Below are 13663 nucleotides of genomic sequence, written 5' to 3'. Positions count from 1 at the left end.
GTGGCTCAGTAGTTGAGTGTTGACCTATGAATCAGGAGGTCATGGCTCAATTCCTGGTCAAGGCACATGCCCAGGGTTTCAGACTCAGTCCCCAGTAGAGGGCATGCAGGAGGCAGCTGATCAATGATTCTCATCATTGATGTTCTCCCTTCCCCTTCCTGTCTGAAATCAAAAATAGTAATAAATAAATAAATTAATTAATTAAATAAAATAAAAAATTGGCATTTCTGACAAGTTCACAGTTGATGCTGATGGTATTGGCATGACCACACTTTGAAAATCATTGCGTTAGGGTGAGGTGAAGAAATAGTATCAAGGATAGGTAAGCAGAAAGATCTAATTATATTTTCAGTGTTTTATTTATTCCTAGAGGCCCAGTGCACAAATTCATGCACCAGTGGGGTCCCTTGGCCTGGCCTGCAGGATCAGGCTGAAAACAACTCTCCGACATCCCCTGAGGGGTCTCGGATTGCGAGAGGGCGCAGGCCAGGCCGAGGGACCCCACCAGTGCACGATCGGGGCCGGGGAGGGATGCAGGAGGCTGGCCAGCTGGAGAGGGACCATGGGAGGGCTCCAAGGCATGTCTAGCCCGTCTCGCTCAGTCCTGATCAGCCGGACTCCAGCAGCAAGCTAACCTACCAGTTGGTGCATCTGCCCCCTGGTGGTCAGTGCACATGATAGTGACTGGTCAATCGATTGACTGTCTGCCCCCTGGTTGTCAGTGCACATCATAGCGAGCGGTTGAGCAGCCTTAGCATATCATTAGCATATTATGCTTTGATTGGTTGAACGGATGACCAGACACTTAGCATATTAGGCTTTTATTATATAGGATTTTTTGGTTATCCTCACTCAAGTATAATTTTTCCATTGAGTTTTAGAAAGAGTGGAAGGGAGGGAGAGAAAGAGAGAGAGAGGGGTAAGAAGAGAGATATCAATGTGAGAGAGACACATCAATTAGTTATCTCCTGCATACGCATATGCCGGAGGCAACCTTTGACTGGGAATCAAATTTATAACCCTTCGGTGCTCTGGCTAATGCCCCAAATACTGAGCCATGCCGACCAGGGCAATGTTTTATTTCTTGAGCTGAGTAGTGAGTGTTATTATTTTCTACATTATCTTTTTAAATCAAAGTAATGAAATGTTTTCACATACAAAAGTAATGATAGAGTATATAAAACTCTGGAAAATTGCCGCCTTAATACTTACAAATCATCTGATTATTCAGACTTTGGAGGAGTAACATGTTAAATTCAGATATTGATTTGGAATAAGTATGTTAAATACGTTTTTATAGGTTAAATGATTAACAATGTGGAGCAATAATTGTTACTACTTGTTACAATTTGTAGGTCTTTCAAATTGTTTCTATACTTACTCAAATCACTTTTAATCAGGAATTTTTATCGTGTTTCCCAATAAATTCTTTAGCTTAACATACTAAAACCTACTCTGTTAAAAAAATTTAATGTTTTGCTTTGTTTTATTTTATTACTTATTTTTATTGTGGTTCAAGTGACATGTAACATTATATTAGTTTTTGGTATACAACAAAATGCTTTGCTATTTCTATATACTGCAAAATGATTACCACAATAAGTACTTTTCATCACCACTTATCATTATAAAATTTAGTTTTCTTGTGATGAGAACGTTTAAGATCTACTCTCTTAGCCACTTTCAAATAGGCAATATAATATTATTAACTGTAGTCACCAAGCTATACCTACTTTGTTTTACATGTAACTTATATTTCATGTGAAATTTAGCATTTTGAATTCTCAGAACCAGAGAATATGTGTTTCTTTTAGTTTTCTGGAAACTCCTCCCTTTTAATTTTAATTTGATCTGGTGAGGAATTTATGTTTCTCTTTGTTTTTTGACTAATAGCTTTTTAAGACTCCCCCTATCTTACTGACTGAATTATAACATGCTCAGATATGCAGATTAAAAAAATGGTTTACCTTTGAATATTTTATGAGCTCTAGAATTTAAGTGGCATGCAAGTTTGTATAGCAATTCATGTATTAATAATTAAGTATAGAATATATTTTTCTATTAGTTAGCCATTCCCAAAGAATTTTTAGGAGCATTACAACCAAATGAAGGCCACTTGCAGGGGGTTAAAAGGTAAGTCCTTGGTGGGCATATGTTATATCCTGCACATTCCAGCAGCATCTACCAGCCGCAAGTAACCACAAGTCACACTTCTGGATAAGTAGTGAAAATATATGTCAGTGCTGGAGAGTGTGTAGCTAGATGTTCTTTCTCATTCTTCTCTGCAGGAGTGTAATTAATACCATGACACCTTTCTGAAAAACAGTGTCGCAGAAGGTATCAAAAACTTTAAAAGTATTTTTACTCTTTACCTAAGGAATTCCTCTTTCAGGGCTACCCAAAGAAATGATCTGAAATGCCAACAAAGATTTGTGCACAAAATGCTCACAATATCATCACTTAAAATAAGTGGATGTTTAAAGTGATGCTATGATCTAAATATTCAATTATAAGAAAATAGTCAAGTCATTTATGGGTTATTATGCCATTAAATAGTATCTTTTACAATTACTTTTGAAAAACTTTATGAAGTGAGAATGATCTTAAGTTATAGTTTAATATGAAATTTGAATATGTATACTGTATATATTTATTGCCTTGTGTTTATAGTATGGGTTTAAATATATGCATAGAAAATGATCAAAGATTATCTTTTAATGATGGAATCGTGCATGATTTTATTCTTTATACTTTTCTGTATTTAAGAAACTATGCAATAAAACTTTGTTTTTAAAAATTCTTCTTGCCACATAAATATAGTGTCATGTAGTATGAAAGCTAAGTCCATATATACAGGGTGTCCCCAAAAAATGTATACACACTTTAACAGCTGATAGCTCAATTTTGAAAATGAAATGTATTTTAATAAACACTGCCTTTAATTATTCAAAGTGCCTTTTTTTGGAGACACCCTATATTTTCTGACTTTCTAGTTCCAATTTTCACATAAAATGCTTTAGCTTATCTAACAAACAATTTAAAATATATTTAAACAAAAGCACTATTTAAAGCTTTCATCACACCATTCAGAAATTTTGGTATCTTTTTAAAGCAAATTATTCCTCATAATAATGAATTTTGTATATAATTTATAGGTATCATTATAAATTTTGCTAGCCTCATCCAATTAAAAATTTTATTGGGGTCTTTCTTAAATAGCCTTTTAAATACTTTATTGTATAGATTGCCTAAAGCAGGGTTTCTCAACCATTTTTTTCATCATCACCTTCCTAAGGAGCCTTTGAAGACATTTTTCCCTAATTGCCCCCACCCCATGAAATTTTAATATCTGCTTATGTACTACATGTATATCTGTAGTTTATGTGTAGGGTAAGATGTTTTTTCACTCTTCCAAGAACCAATTTTCACCCCTTTGGTGGCGATATTAGCCCCCTTTAAGAATGTGTGGCCTAAAGGAACATTATGAAAAAAAGTTATATTAACTTTTAAAATGAGTCTCAAGCCCACATGTTTTGTTTTTATAGCTGCCTGCCTCTCAAACATCACATGGTGACCACTCCAACACTACTACTGTGGGGAGAGAAAGACGCATTTATGGAGGTTGAAATGGCTGAAGTCACAAAGATTTATGTTAAAAACTATTTCAGGCTAACTATTTTGTCAGAAGCCAGTCATTGGCTTCAGCAAGAACAACCTGACATAGTGAACAAATTGATATGGACATTTCTAAAAGAAGAAGCAAGAAAAAAAGATTGACTTTTCTATATTCTGCTATGAGAGGTCTGTAATAAAATCTCTAAATATATTTTTTAAATTGTTCATCAACTTCTGTGAGATTCACTAGGAAAATATTGTTTTCACATTTATTTATGCTTTATCATAAATAAATATCCTGACAAATATTACTGAAAAAAATCTGAGAATGTCTGTGAACTTGTAACATAATGTTGATTTTCCTCTATTGTGCTTTACACAGAAAATCACCTGCCTTAACATGCACACACTTGTACAAAAAGAAAGTTGGGAAAAGTGGCTCAGTTTTGGTTTCTCGCATTCCTTTTCTTTTTTTAAAATGTATTTTTATTGATTTCAGGGAGAAAGGGAGAGGGAGAGAGAGATAGAAATATCAATGATGAGAGAGAATCATTGATCGGCTGCCTCCTGCAACCCCCCTACTGGGGATTGGGCCTGCAACCCGGGCACGTGCCCTTGACTGGAATTGAACCCAGGACCCTTCAGTCCACAGGCAGATGCTCTATCCACTGAGCGAAACCAGCTAGAGCAAGTTGCTTGCATTCTTTACCCTGTTAACATATGGTGCTTTATATATATATTCAGTCATATTGCCCTAGCCAGTTTTGCTCAGTAGTTAGAGCATCAGCCTCCGGACTGAGGGTCCCGGGTTTGATTCCAGTGAAGTCTACATATCTCGGTTGCAGGTTCGATCCCCAGTCCCAGCTGGGGCACCTGCGGGAGGCAACCAGTTGATGGTTCTCTCTTGCATCAGTGTTTCTCTCTCTCTCTCTGTCTCTTCCCATTCCTTCCATTTTCTTTCTAAAAAAATTAATGGAAAAAATGTCCTCGGGTGAGGATTAACAACAAATGCATAAATAAAAAGATTAGCCATATTAAAAGACAAACCTGCAATGGTATAAATTTTCATTTTGTTCAAAAGTTCTTTTAACTATTTTTTAACCATTAAAAAATTTTATTATCAAGTTTCTTCTATTTATAGTATATTTATTAGTCTGAAGGCAAATATGACTAGATGAATACTAGTATACACTCCTAAAACAGGCCGTAAAGTAGTGTTTACAAGAGATGCTATGAAGATTCTCATATACACATATATATATACTAGAGGCCCGGTGCACAAAAATTTGTGCACTCGGGGGGAAGGGGGGGTCCCTCAGCCCAGCCTGTGCCCTCTAGCAGTCTGGGACCCCTCAGGAGATAACGACCTGCTGGCTTAGGCCTGCTCCCGGTTGGCAGAGGGCAGGCCCAATCCCTAGGTGCAGCCCCTGGTCAGGCTCAGAGCAGGGCCGATTGGGGGGTTGGGGCACCGTCCCCTGTCACACTCAAGCAGGGTCGATGGGGAGGTTGCGGGGCGACCCCCTGTCACACACAGAGCAGGGCCAATCTGGGGGTTGGGGCACTGCCCCCTGTCACGCACAGAGCAGGGCCCATCAGGGGGGTTGGGGCTCCGTACCCTGTCATGCACAGAGCAGGGCCCATCAGGGGGTTGGGGAGCTCCCTCCTGTCGTGCACAGAGCAGGGCCCATCAGGGGGTTGGGGAGCTCCCTCCTGTCATGCACAGAGCAGGGCCCATCAGGGGGTTGAGGAGCTCCCCCCTGTCACTCACAGAGTAGGTCCGATAGGGGAGTTGGGGCACCGTCCCCTGTCACACACAGAGCAGGGCCGATCAGGGGGTTGGGGCGCCGCCACTCTCACACTCAGGGCAGGGCTGATGGGGACGTTATGGCTCTACCCTGTCACACACAGAGCAGGGCCCGGGGGGGCGGAGGGAGGTTGGGGCGCTGCCCTCTATCACCCACAGAGCAGGGTCAATCAGGGGATTGGGGCGCCGCCACTGTCACACTCAGGGCAGGGCTGATGGGGAGGTTATGGCTCTACCCCGTCACACACAGAGCTGGGCCCGGGGGGGGGGGGGGGTTGGGGTGCCGCCCCCTGTCACACACAGAGCAGGGCCGATCAGGGTATTTGGGCGCTGCCCCCTGTCATGCTGATCCCGGTGCCGGGAGGCCTCTCGGCTCCGCTGATCCCAGTGCTAGAGGCATATTACCCTTTTACTATATAGGGTAGAGGCCTGTTGCATGGGTGGGGCCGGCTGGTTTGCTCTGAAGGGTGTCCTGGATCAGGGTGGGGGTCCCCACTGGGGTGCCTGGCCAGCCTGGGTGAGGGGATGATGGCTGATTGCAGCTGGTTACACACCCTTCAGGGTGGGGGCCCCCACTGGGGTGCCTGGCCAGTCTGGGTGAGGGGCTTAGGGCTGTTTTCAGGCTGGGGGTGACTGAACTCCCAAACGCTCCTTTTTTCCTTTTTTTTTTTTTATTCTGGGCCAGCTTTAGCTTGAGGCTTGGCTCCAGCTCTTAGGCCTCTGCTCCTGAAAGTAGGTTTCTGGCCTTTGCATACAATGTTGCGAATCTGCTGGCTGAAGTCCAGCGGTATTTGTTACAATGTTTGAAACTGCCCGCTCAGAGGCCTGCAGCCGCAGGCGGGGAACGTTGGTTTCCTCCGTCACTGAGGCAAGCAAGCCTCATGGTAGTTTCAAGCTGCCTGGCTGCCGGCCGCCATCTTGGCTGACAGTTAATTTGCATATCTCGCTGATTAGCCAATGAAAAGGGTAGCGGTCGTACGCCAATTACCATGTTTCTCTTTTATTAGTGTAGATGAAACATTGCAAAGTAGGAAAGCATATCCATTAAATTATTTGCCTTAATTCTCTAGCTAAATTGGTGAAGGATTTAGAAAAAGTATCCAAGTGTCCATTTGCCCCACTCCAGGCAACAAGAATTGAATGCTATCTTCCTCTGTGCACTAAAATCTAAGCTCCCCAGGGCAGAGACATTTTATTGTTTTATTAACTGACACATCCAGCATCTAGAAAAAGGGACTGGCTCTTTGTAGGAACTCAGATACTTGCTTAATAAATAAATAACTGCCACACTGCTAGGCACTGTGGGGGAAATATAAAGGAAAGATGACATGGTAACATAGAACTTTCCCTTAAGAAGCAGACACAGAATGCAGTTAAATTAAACAAGGGTTCAAGAATAGTGATGAAAATACGAATAAACATGAGAAGAGTTACAGAATAGAGAACAATACCAGCTCAAGGGACTACTCATTCTCTTGGGTTGCTCTTCGTGGCAACGGAGACAACCACTGATGTTGCCAAGCCATGGCTCCTTAGAGACCGCATTTGTGTTCCCTTGGTGAAAGGAATGTTTCCCTCCCTAAGCATCGTTCTCATAGTGACAGAAGACAGAGGAATGTCCCTAAGAATTCTCATCATAGTATCCTAACAACTTGTATTTACTAATAAAAGCCCACTCTTGGAGAACAGTATGGAGTTTCCTCAAAAAACTAAAAATGGAACTCCCATTTGACCCTGTGATCCCACTTCTAGGAATATATCCCAAGAAACCAGAAACACCAATCAGAAAGGATATATGCACCCCTATGTTCATAGCAGCACAATTCACCATAGCTAAGATTTGGAAACAGCCTAAGTGCCCATTAGCAGATAAGTGGATTAAAAAACTGTGGTACATCTACACAATGGAATACTATTGTGGTAAAAAAAGAAGTTCTTACCATTTGCAACAGCGTGGATGGAACTGGAGAGCATTATGCTAAGTGAAATAAACCAGTTGGAGAAAGAATAATATCACATGATCTCACTCATTTATGGAATTTAATGAACAACATAAACTGATAAAACAAAAACAGATCCAGAGACAGAGAAGCATCGATCAGACCGCCAAACCTCAAAGGGAAGGTAGGGGAGGGTGGGGGTAAGGGGGAGAGATCAACCAAAGGACTTATCTGCAAGCATATAGGCCTAACCAATGGACACTGACAACAGGGGGGTGAGGGCATGAGTGGGGGTGTGGGAGTAATGTAATAACTTACTCAATAAAGACATTTTAAAAAATAATTTTTAAAAAACCACTCTTCTCTATATATTATACTTGTGCCTCATAACAACATTTCCAGGTAGGGAGTATCAACAATTTACAGATGTCAAAATGAGGTTGGCCAAAGACCACAGTGTTGGAACCAGGATCTGAACTAGATCCATCTGGTTGTCAAACCCATAATCTTTGCACAGATCACATTCTGTTTAACAGGCTCTGGTGTCCACATATGTACAGGAAAGATGAGTCATATTGCCCTAGCGGTGTGGCTCAGTGGTTAAAGCACTGGCCTGCAGATTGAAGGGTCATGGAGCAAACCTGGTATGCTCCAAGAAATAGAAACGTACCTCAGAAACCTTCAGTTCGACTTCTAATTCTAAGAAAAGGAATTCAACTTCGCAATTAGTGAACACAGGAATATTTGATATAGCGCTGCCAGCGTTGCAAATGCTGCAAAGTATAGAGAGAGCCTGGTTCACACCAGCTTTGATTATGCTTCCCATTGATCATTCCCAAAAGACAGCAATAAAGGGAGGAGACAGGAGCATGTTGACTGTGGTTGGTGCAATGAAGTAATCCTGACTTATTTTAATGAAAACTTGTTACTGACAAAGGTAATCTTAAGGTTTGCCATTGTTACTTATGTCTGTCTGAAATGCTGATTGGTTCATGTGGAATAATATTAAGAGTATGAATCAAACGTTCCATGGCTAATTCTGGCCTCTGATAATGGATATAGTCTAATTTTCAATGGATGTGGAAGAGTGTTTGTAAAAGATAAAGGCTCAAGGGTGCCACCAGTTAAACCTCTTGAACATAAAGAGGTCGTACTGTTTCTGTAGAAATCAATTGTAGGGAGAGAAAATGAATTTGACTTACCAGTTGCCAAAGCATCTCACAGTAAAAATTGTCATTAAGATTCATATATTTAAATTCATATAGCCCTAGTAGCTATATACTATGTGCTTAATATATGAAAATAATTTATTAAATATATACATATATATATATATATATATATGAAGACGTTTACAAAAAGCAAAGAATAGCCCTGACTGGTTTGGCTCAGTGGATAGAGCGTCCGCCTGCGGACTGAAGGGTCCCAGGTTCGGTTCCAGTCAAGGGCATGTATCTTGGTTGTGGGCACATCCCCAATAGAGGCTGTGCAGGAGGCAGCTGATTGATGTTTCTAGCTCTCTATCCCTCTCCCTTCCTCTCTGTAAAAAATCAATAAAAAATATATATTTTTTTAAAAAGCAAAGAATATTATCCCGCTGATATGATTCTAATCCTCCCACTACATCATCTACCATTTAAAACTTTTCGGATTTCAAAGGTAATACATCATGTCCTATTAACACACAATTGCCTCTGGGTTCTAATGCTGCGTGAGCAGAAAGAGCAGGAGGGGGAAGGCGTGCGCTCTGGGGACCGACCAGGTCCCAGCTGCCGGCCTCCCTAAGGCCACCGAAAAGTCGGCCCCATGTCTCACCGCTCCTCCTCGGACTAGGGGGTGGACGGGGCCTCCTATGACCCCTGAAGAGTGGGCCCCATGTCTCAGCGCTCCTCCTTGGACCGGGAGGCGGACGGGTGGGAGTCTGCCTGCCGTCTCTTGAGGAGCAAGTCCTTGTACCCGCCCGCGGTGGCCAACCCCTTCGTGCAGCGCACGCACATCAGCGCGTGGCGCTGGGCCTCCATCCTCCTCCTGGGGACCCTGCTGGTGGTGGTGCGGGTGTCCTGCCTGGCCATCCTCTTCGTCTTCCTCTGGCCCGTGACCATGCTGTGCACCATAGGCCGCTCTGCTCGCGGAGGCAAGCCCGCCAAGAGTTGGAGAAGAAAACTGGTGCAACGACCCCTCAAGTTCTTGTTTCAGACGTGTTTCCTTGCCTCCGGCTTCCTGGTGAAAGTGAAAGGGAAAAAGGCAACCCGAAAGGAGGCCCCCCTCTTGGTGACCGCACCGCACTCCACCTTCTTCGACGCCATCGCCTGTGTGGTGGCGGGGTTGCCCTCCGTGGTCTCTGCGAGTGAAAACGCACGGATCCCAGTGGCTGGGAGATTCCTGTTGTTAACGCAGCCGGTGCTTGTGACTCGAGAGGACCCCAACTCCAGGAAGACTACCCGGGATGAAATCCAGAAGCGAGTGACCTCCAAAGGGGCGTGGCCACAGATCATGATTTTCCCAGAGGGAGTGTGTACCAATCGCACGTGTCTGATCACTTTTAAGCTAGGGGCCTTCTCCCCAGGGGTACCTGTGCAGCCAGTGCTGCTCAGGTACCCAAACAGCCTGGACACGGTGACCTGGACCTGGCAGGGCTTGACAGCCTTCCAGGTGTGTCTGCTGACCCTGAGCCAGCTCTTCACCAGGGTAGAAGTGGAGTTTATGCCTGTGTACGTCCCGAGTGACCAGGAAAAAAAAGACCCCGTCCTTTTTGCCAATGCAGTGCGGGTCCACATGGCCAATGCTCTGGGGGTGCCCGTGACAGACCACACGTACGAAGACTGCAAACTAATGATCAGCGCGGGCAACCTTCAACTACCCATGGAAGCTGGTTTGGTGGAATTTACAAAGATCAGCCAGAAGTTGAAGTTAGATTGGGATAGTATTCATCAGCATTTGGATGAATATGCTGCAATCGCAGTTGCCTCAAAAGGAGGGAAGATAGGAATTGAAGAATTTGCAAGTTATTTAAAACTCCCAATTTCAGAGCCCTTCAGACAACTGTTTGCCCTCTTTGACAGGAATAACGACGGCAGCATAGACTTCAGAGAGTACGTGATAGGGCTGACTGTCCTGTGCAATCCTGCCAACACGGACGAGATTCTGCGAATGTCCTTTAAGCTTTTCGATCTTGATGACGATGGTTTCATAACACAACCGGAGTTGGCTGCTATACTTCAGGCAGCCTTTGGAGTGCCTGGCCTTGATGTTTCCAGTCTCTTTCAGGGAATAGCTAGAGAGAACTCAGAATACATTTCATACAAGGACTTTATGAGATTTGCTTTGAAGCATCCAAAATATGCCATTCTATTTAATTCATATTTAGAACTCCAGGCAGCCTATATATACACATTACCACAAGAACAAGTTTAATCGCTGTATTTAAAGGTTTAAGTCAGCCCTGAAAATGGTGCAAGTACCTTCCAGGTAGACCCTATGAAATAAAAATATTTCTTTGTGGAAAAACACAATCATGTTTACTCTAAGTGGCCTAGACACTTAATTATGATATTTAAATGTACTTAAGGCATATATATATATATTTCAACTAGACTTTATAGCATCTAATTTTTTTCAATTTCTTTTTTTTAAGAATAAAACTCAGATTAGGTAGAATTGCCCCATACAGCAGCAGTATTAATGAATATCTCATTTCCTTGGTTTAACATACTAAGAAGTATAATTTTTGGGGAAAGGGGAAAAGATCCTTAAATGTGTACTTCTATTATAAAACAACTGTTGATACCTGTCTTTTGTTTGTTTTTAAAGAATTTTTTAAAATATATATATATTGATTTCCGAGAGGAAGGGAGAGAGATAGAAACATCAATGATGAGAGAGCATCATTATGGGCTGCCTCCTGCACGCCCCACACTGGGGATAGAGCCCACAACCTGGGCATGTGCCCTTGACTGGCATCAAACCTGGGAACCTTCAATCTGCAGGCTGACACTATATCCACTGAGCCAGACTAGCTAGGGCTGTTTTTAAAGTTACCGGTTTTTAAATATATGTTATAATTATTTTAGATATGTGAAAGTTGAGAAATTGTGTACTTTAGAATCTAAGAAATACAGGGACCTGTCATGTGTAGCGATGAGAAGCAGTAACTTGTGTCTGAGGAGAAAGCTGGTGACGGAAGAGGCAGAACATTGCCCCATGAACAGACATAGAGAAGGGTCAGGAGTCATCTTGACACCCTCAGTGAAAGAGGAATATTTAGGGGTGAAATAGTTAGGTTTAGGGAATTTTTAAAATTAAGGGGGTCCATGGAAAAAACAGAGGGCTACAGAGTTGCAAAAGGGCACATTTCCATAAGACATGGGAGTTGGAAGCAGCAGAAGTTACATTTCCATAAGACAAAGGGAAGGCAGAAGTTACATTTCCATAAGATAAGGGAACTGGGAGTAGCCAAAGGTCTATATTTAAAAAATAAAGAAGGGCCTCACACATCCCATGTGAGGTTTGACCTTTGAGCTCAGGAGTTGCTATAGTGACCAAATCAAAGGGGAAAGAGTGGCCAATCAGAGGCGATATCAAGGCACAAAAACTGTAGCCTTTATAAACTGGGGGAAAAGGAACTCGGTGGGACTCTTTCCCCCTCCCTACGTGGGAGTTTGTACTTGTTCTTCAATAAATTTCTGCCTTTGCTATACCATTTTGCATCCTTGGTTTCACTCTTTGATTCCAACAGACAAAGAATTTGGGGAAGCCATCCTGCCCAGGGGAACACCACGTGTTCCAGTCCAAAAATCCCGTTCATCAGCAACTACTGCTGTCCTAAAAGCCCATTCAACCTTCAGCTCTCTGCCCCTCCCTTATGTCCAGAATAGCTCATTCTCATCGGTTCTAGATAATAGTTGTTGTTTGTTTGTTTTTTCTCATGAAAGCTATTTGGGTTGTTTTGATTCTCCACCATTATGGATTTTTAACAGTAACTGAAAGTCTAACAAATGTACACAGTGGAAACCTGTTCTTAGCAATAATGACAGAATAGCCAACAGAATGTTATGTGTGTGAACTGCTAACCTTTGTGTTTACTCTGAGCAAATGAAGCCGTATATGGACCTATGAAATATATGTGTTTAATATTCTGTCATGTAAGGTGGTTCAATTCTATAGTCTATTTTGTATTTTTTTCCATATGAAAAGTACCTGACAATGGCACCACTAGTTGTTCATCGGTCCATGTGAGTCCACCCTCTGTCAGTCTGTGAATTTATCATGATATACATACTAGTACATGGAATGCCCTGCTGCCCTTTCTCTGCTTCCTCACACACAGGGGTGATACCTCCTTTGGGCACATGGACTCTGATTTGTGACATCTGTGCACTCCCTTTCTTGGATCATAGCCACCAGTTTCTGTTTAATTTGGTTCCTCTCTAGGGCCTTTAAATTTTTATTCTTTTACATATTTCTTCAGCTGTTAAAATTATTATTAGTATGAGGATTAGTTCAATGGAAGTTACTTTGCTGTGTCTGAACCACAACTCCTGGAATCCGGAGTAGGGAGGCCAGATGGGACCGGAGTTGTGTGAGGAGAGACTGGGGTCTGTGGCTCTGGGGAGGGAGCTGAGGGGACAGCCCCCAGGACCCCTGTGCAGAGTCACTCTCCTGCACCGCAGACGCTATCCTTCCAGGGTCAATATAGTGATTTCAGTGTAACTTAGTGGTAGAAGAATAAGAGATATAGTCATAAATTTTGTTCACCTAGCATGGTTCTAGTTAGTGCCTTTATTTTATTCAACATAAGTAAGTAAAATAAAGGCACAAGGTATTTTTGTTATGGCAGTCCAAATGGACTGAGACAGTGGGGATTATGAAGTACTTCAAGTAAGTAAAATAAGTGCCTTTATTTTGCTCAAGTAAGGCCAGAGGAACATTATAGCCCATCATTTCTCCCTCACGTTTGCAGAGAAAATATCTCATTAAGGGCTCCACTGGCAATAAATATATACATTAAATTATTTTTATTCGCTCTAAAGAAAAGATTTGCTGGCTAAATGCCTCCTTACCCTTTCTCAAAGTAGCCCAGATGTTCTTATTCTACAAGAGGAAATAAAAATAAAGAGGAAGATATGGTATTGGGAATACCATTGAAACAGCTACATACGGTATGGCTGCCGATTATTATTATTATTATTTAGGTGTGGAAGTGTTATGTAGAATGAGAAAAGAAATCACAACAGATTACAACTTCTGGAAAGGTAGTATCACAAACAAAGGTTATAAACACAGGAATTCTGTCCAATTCTAGTTT

The 13663-nt window shown here is 42.3% G+C and overlaps 2 protein-coding genes across 2 annotated transcripts in view; both read left to right on the top strand.

Moving 5' to 3' along the window:
- Positions 1–3944, top strand: part of EPHX4 (epoxide hydrolase 4) — a 32483-nt gene extending 28539 nt beyond the window's left edge. Inside the window, exon 7 of the mRNA XM_059688872.1 lies at positions 3546–3944. Within this exon, the coding sequence (XP_059544855.1) occupies positions 3546–3777 (232 nt within the window). The 3' untranslated portion in view covers positions 3778–3944. The remainder of the gene's footprint in view (positions 1–3545) is intronic.
- Positions 3945–9234: 5290 nt separating this feature from the next.
- On the top strand, positions 9235–10773 carry LOC132230809 (lysophosphatidylcholine acyltransferase 2B-like). Its single transcript, XM_059688867.1, has one exon. The coding sequence runs from the start codon at positions 9235–9237 to the stop codon at positions 10771–10773; it is 1539 nt and encodes a 512-aa protein (XP_059544850.1).
- Positions 10774–13663: the final 2890 nt, after the last annotated feature.

This window comes from Myotis daubentonii, chromosome 3 (genome assembly GCF_963259705.1).
Source record: "Myotis daubentonii chromosome 3, mMyoDau2.1, whole genome shotgun sequence".
Classification (NCBI taxonomy): domain Eukaryota; kingdom Metazoa; phylum Chordata; class Mammalia; order Chiroptera; family Vespertilionidae; genus Myotis; species Myotis daubentonii.
The sequence above is the reverse complement of the archived record's forward strand: the minus strand, read 5'-3'. Positions and strand labels throughout refer to the sequence as shown.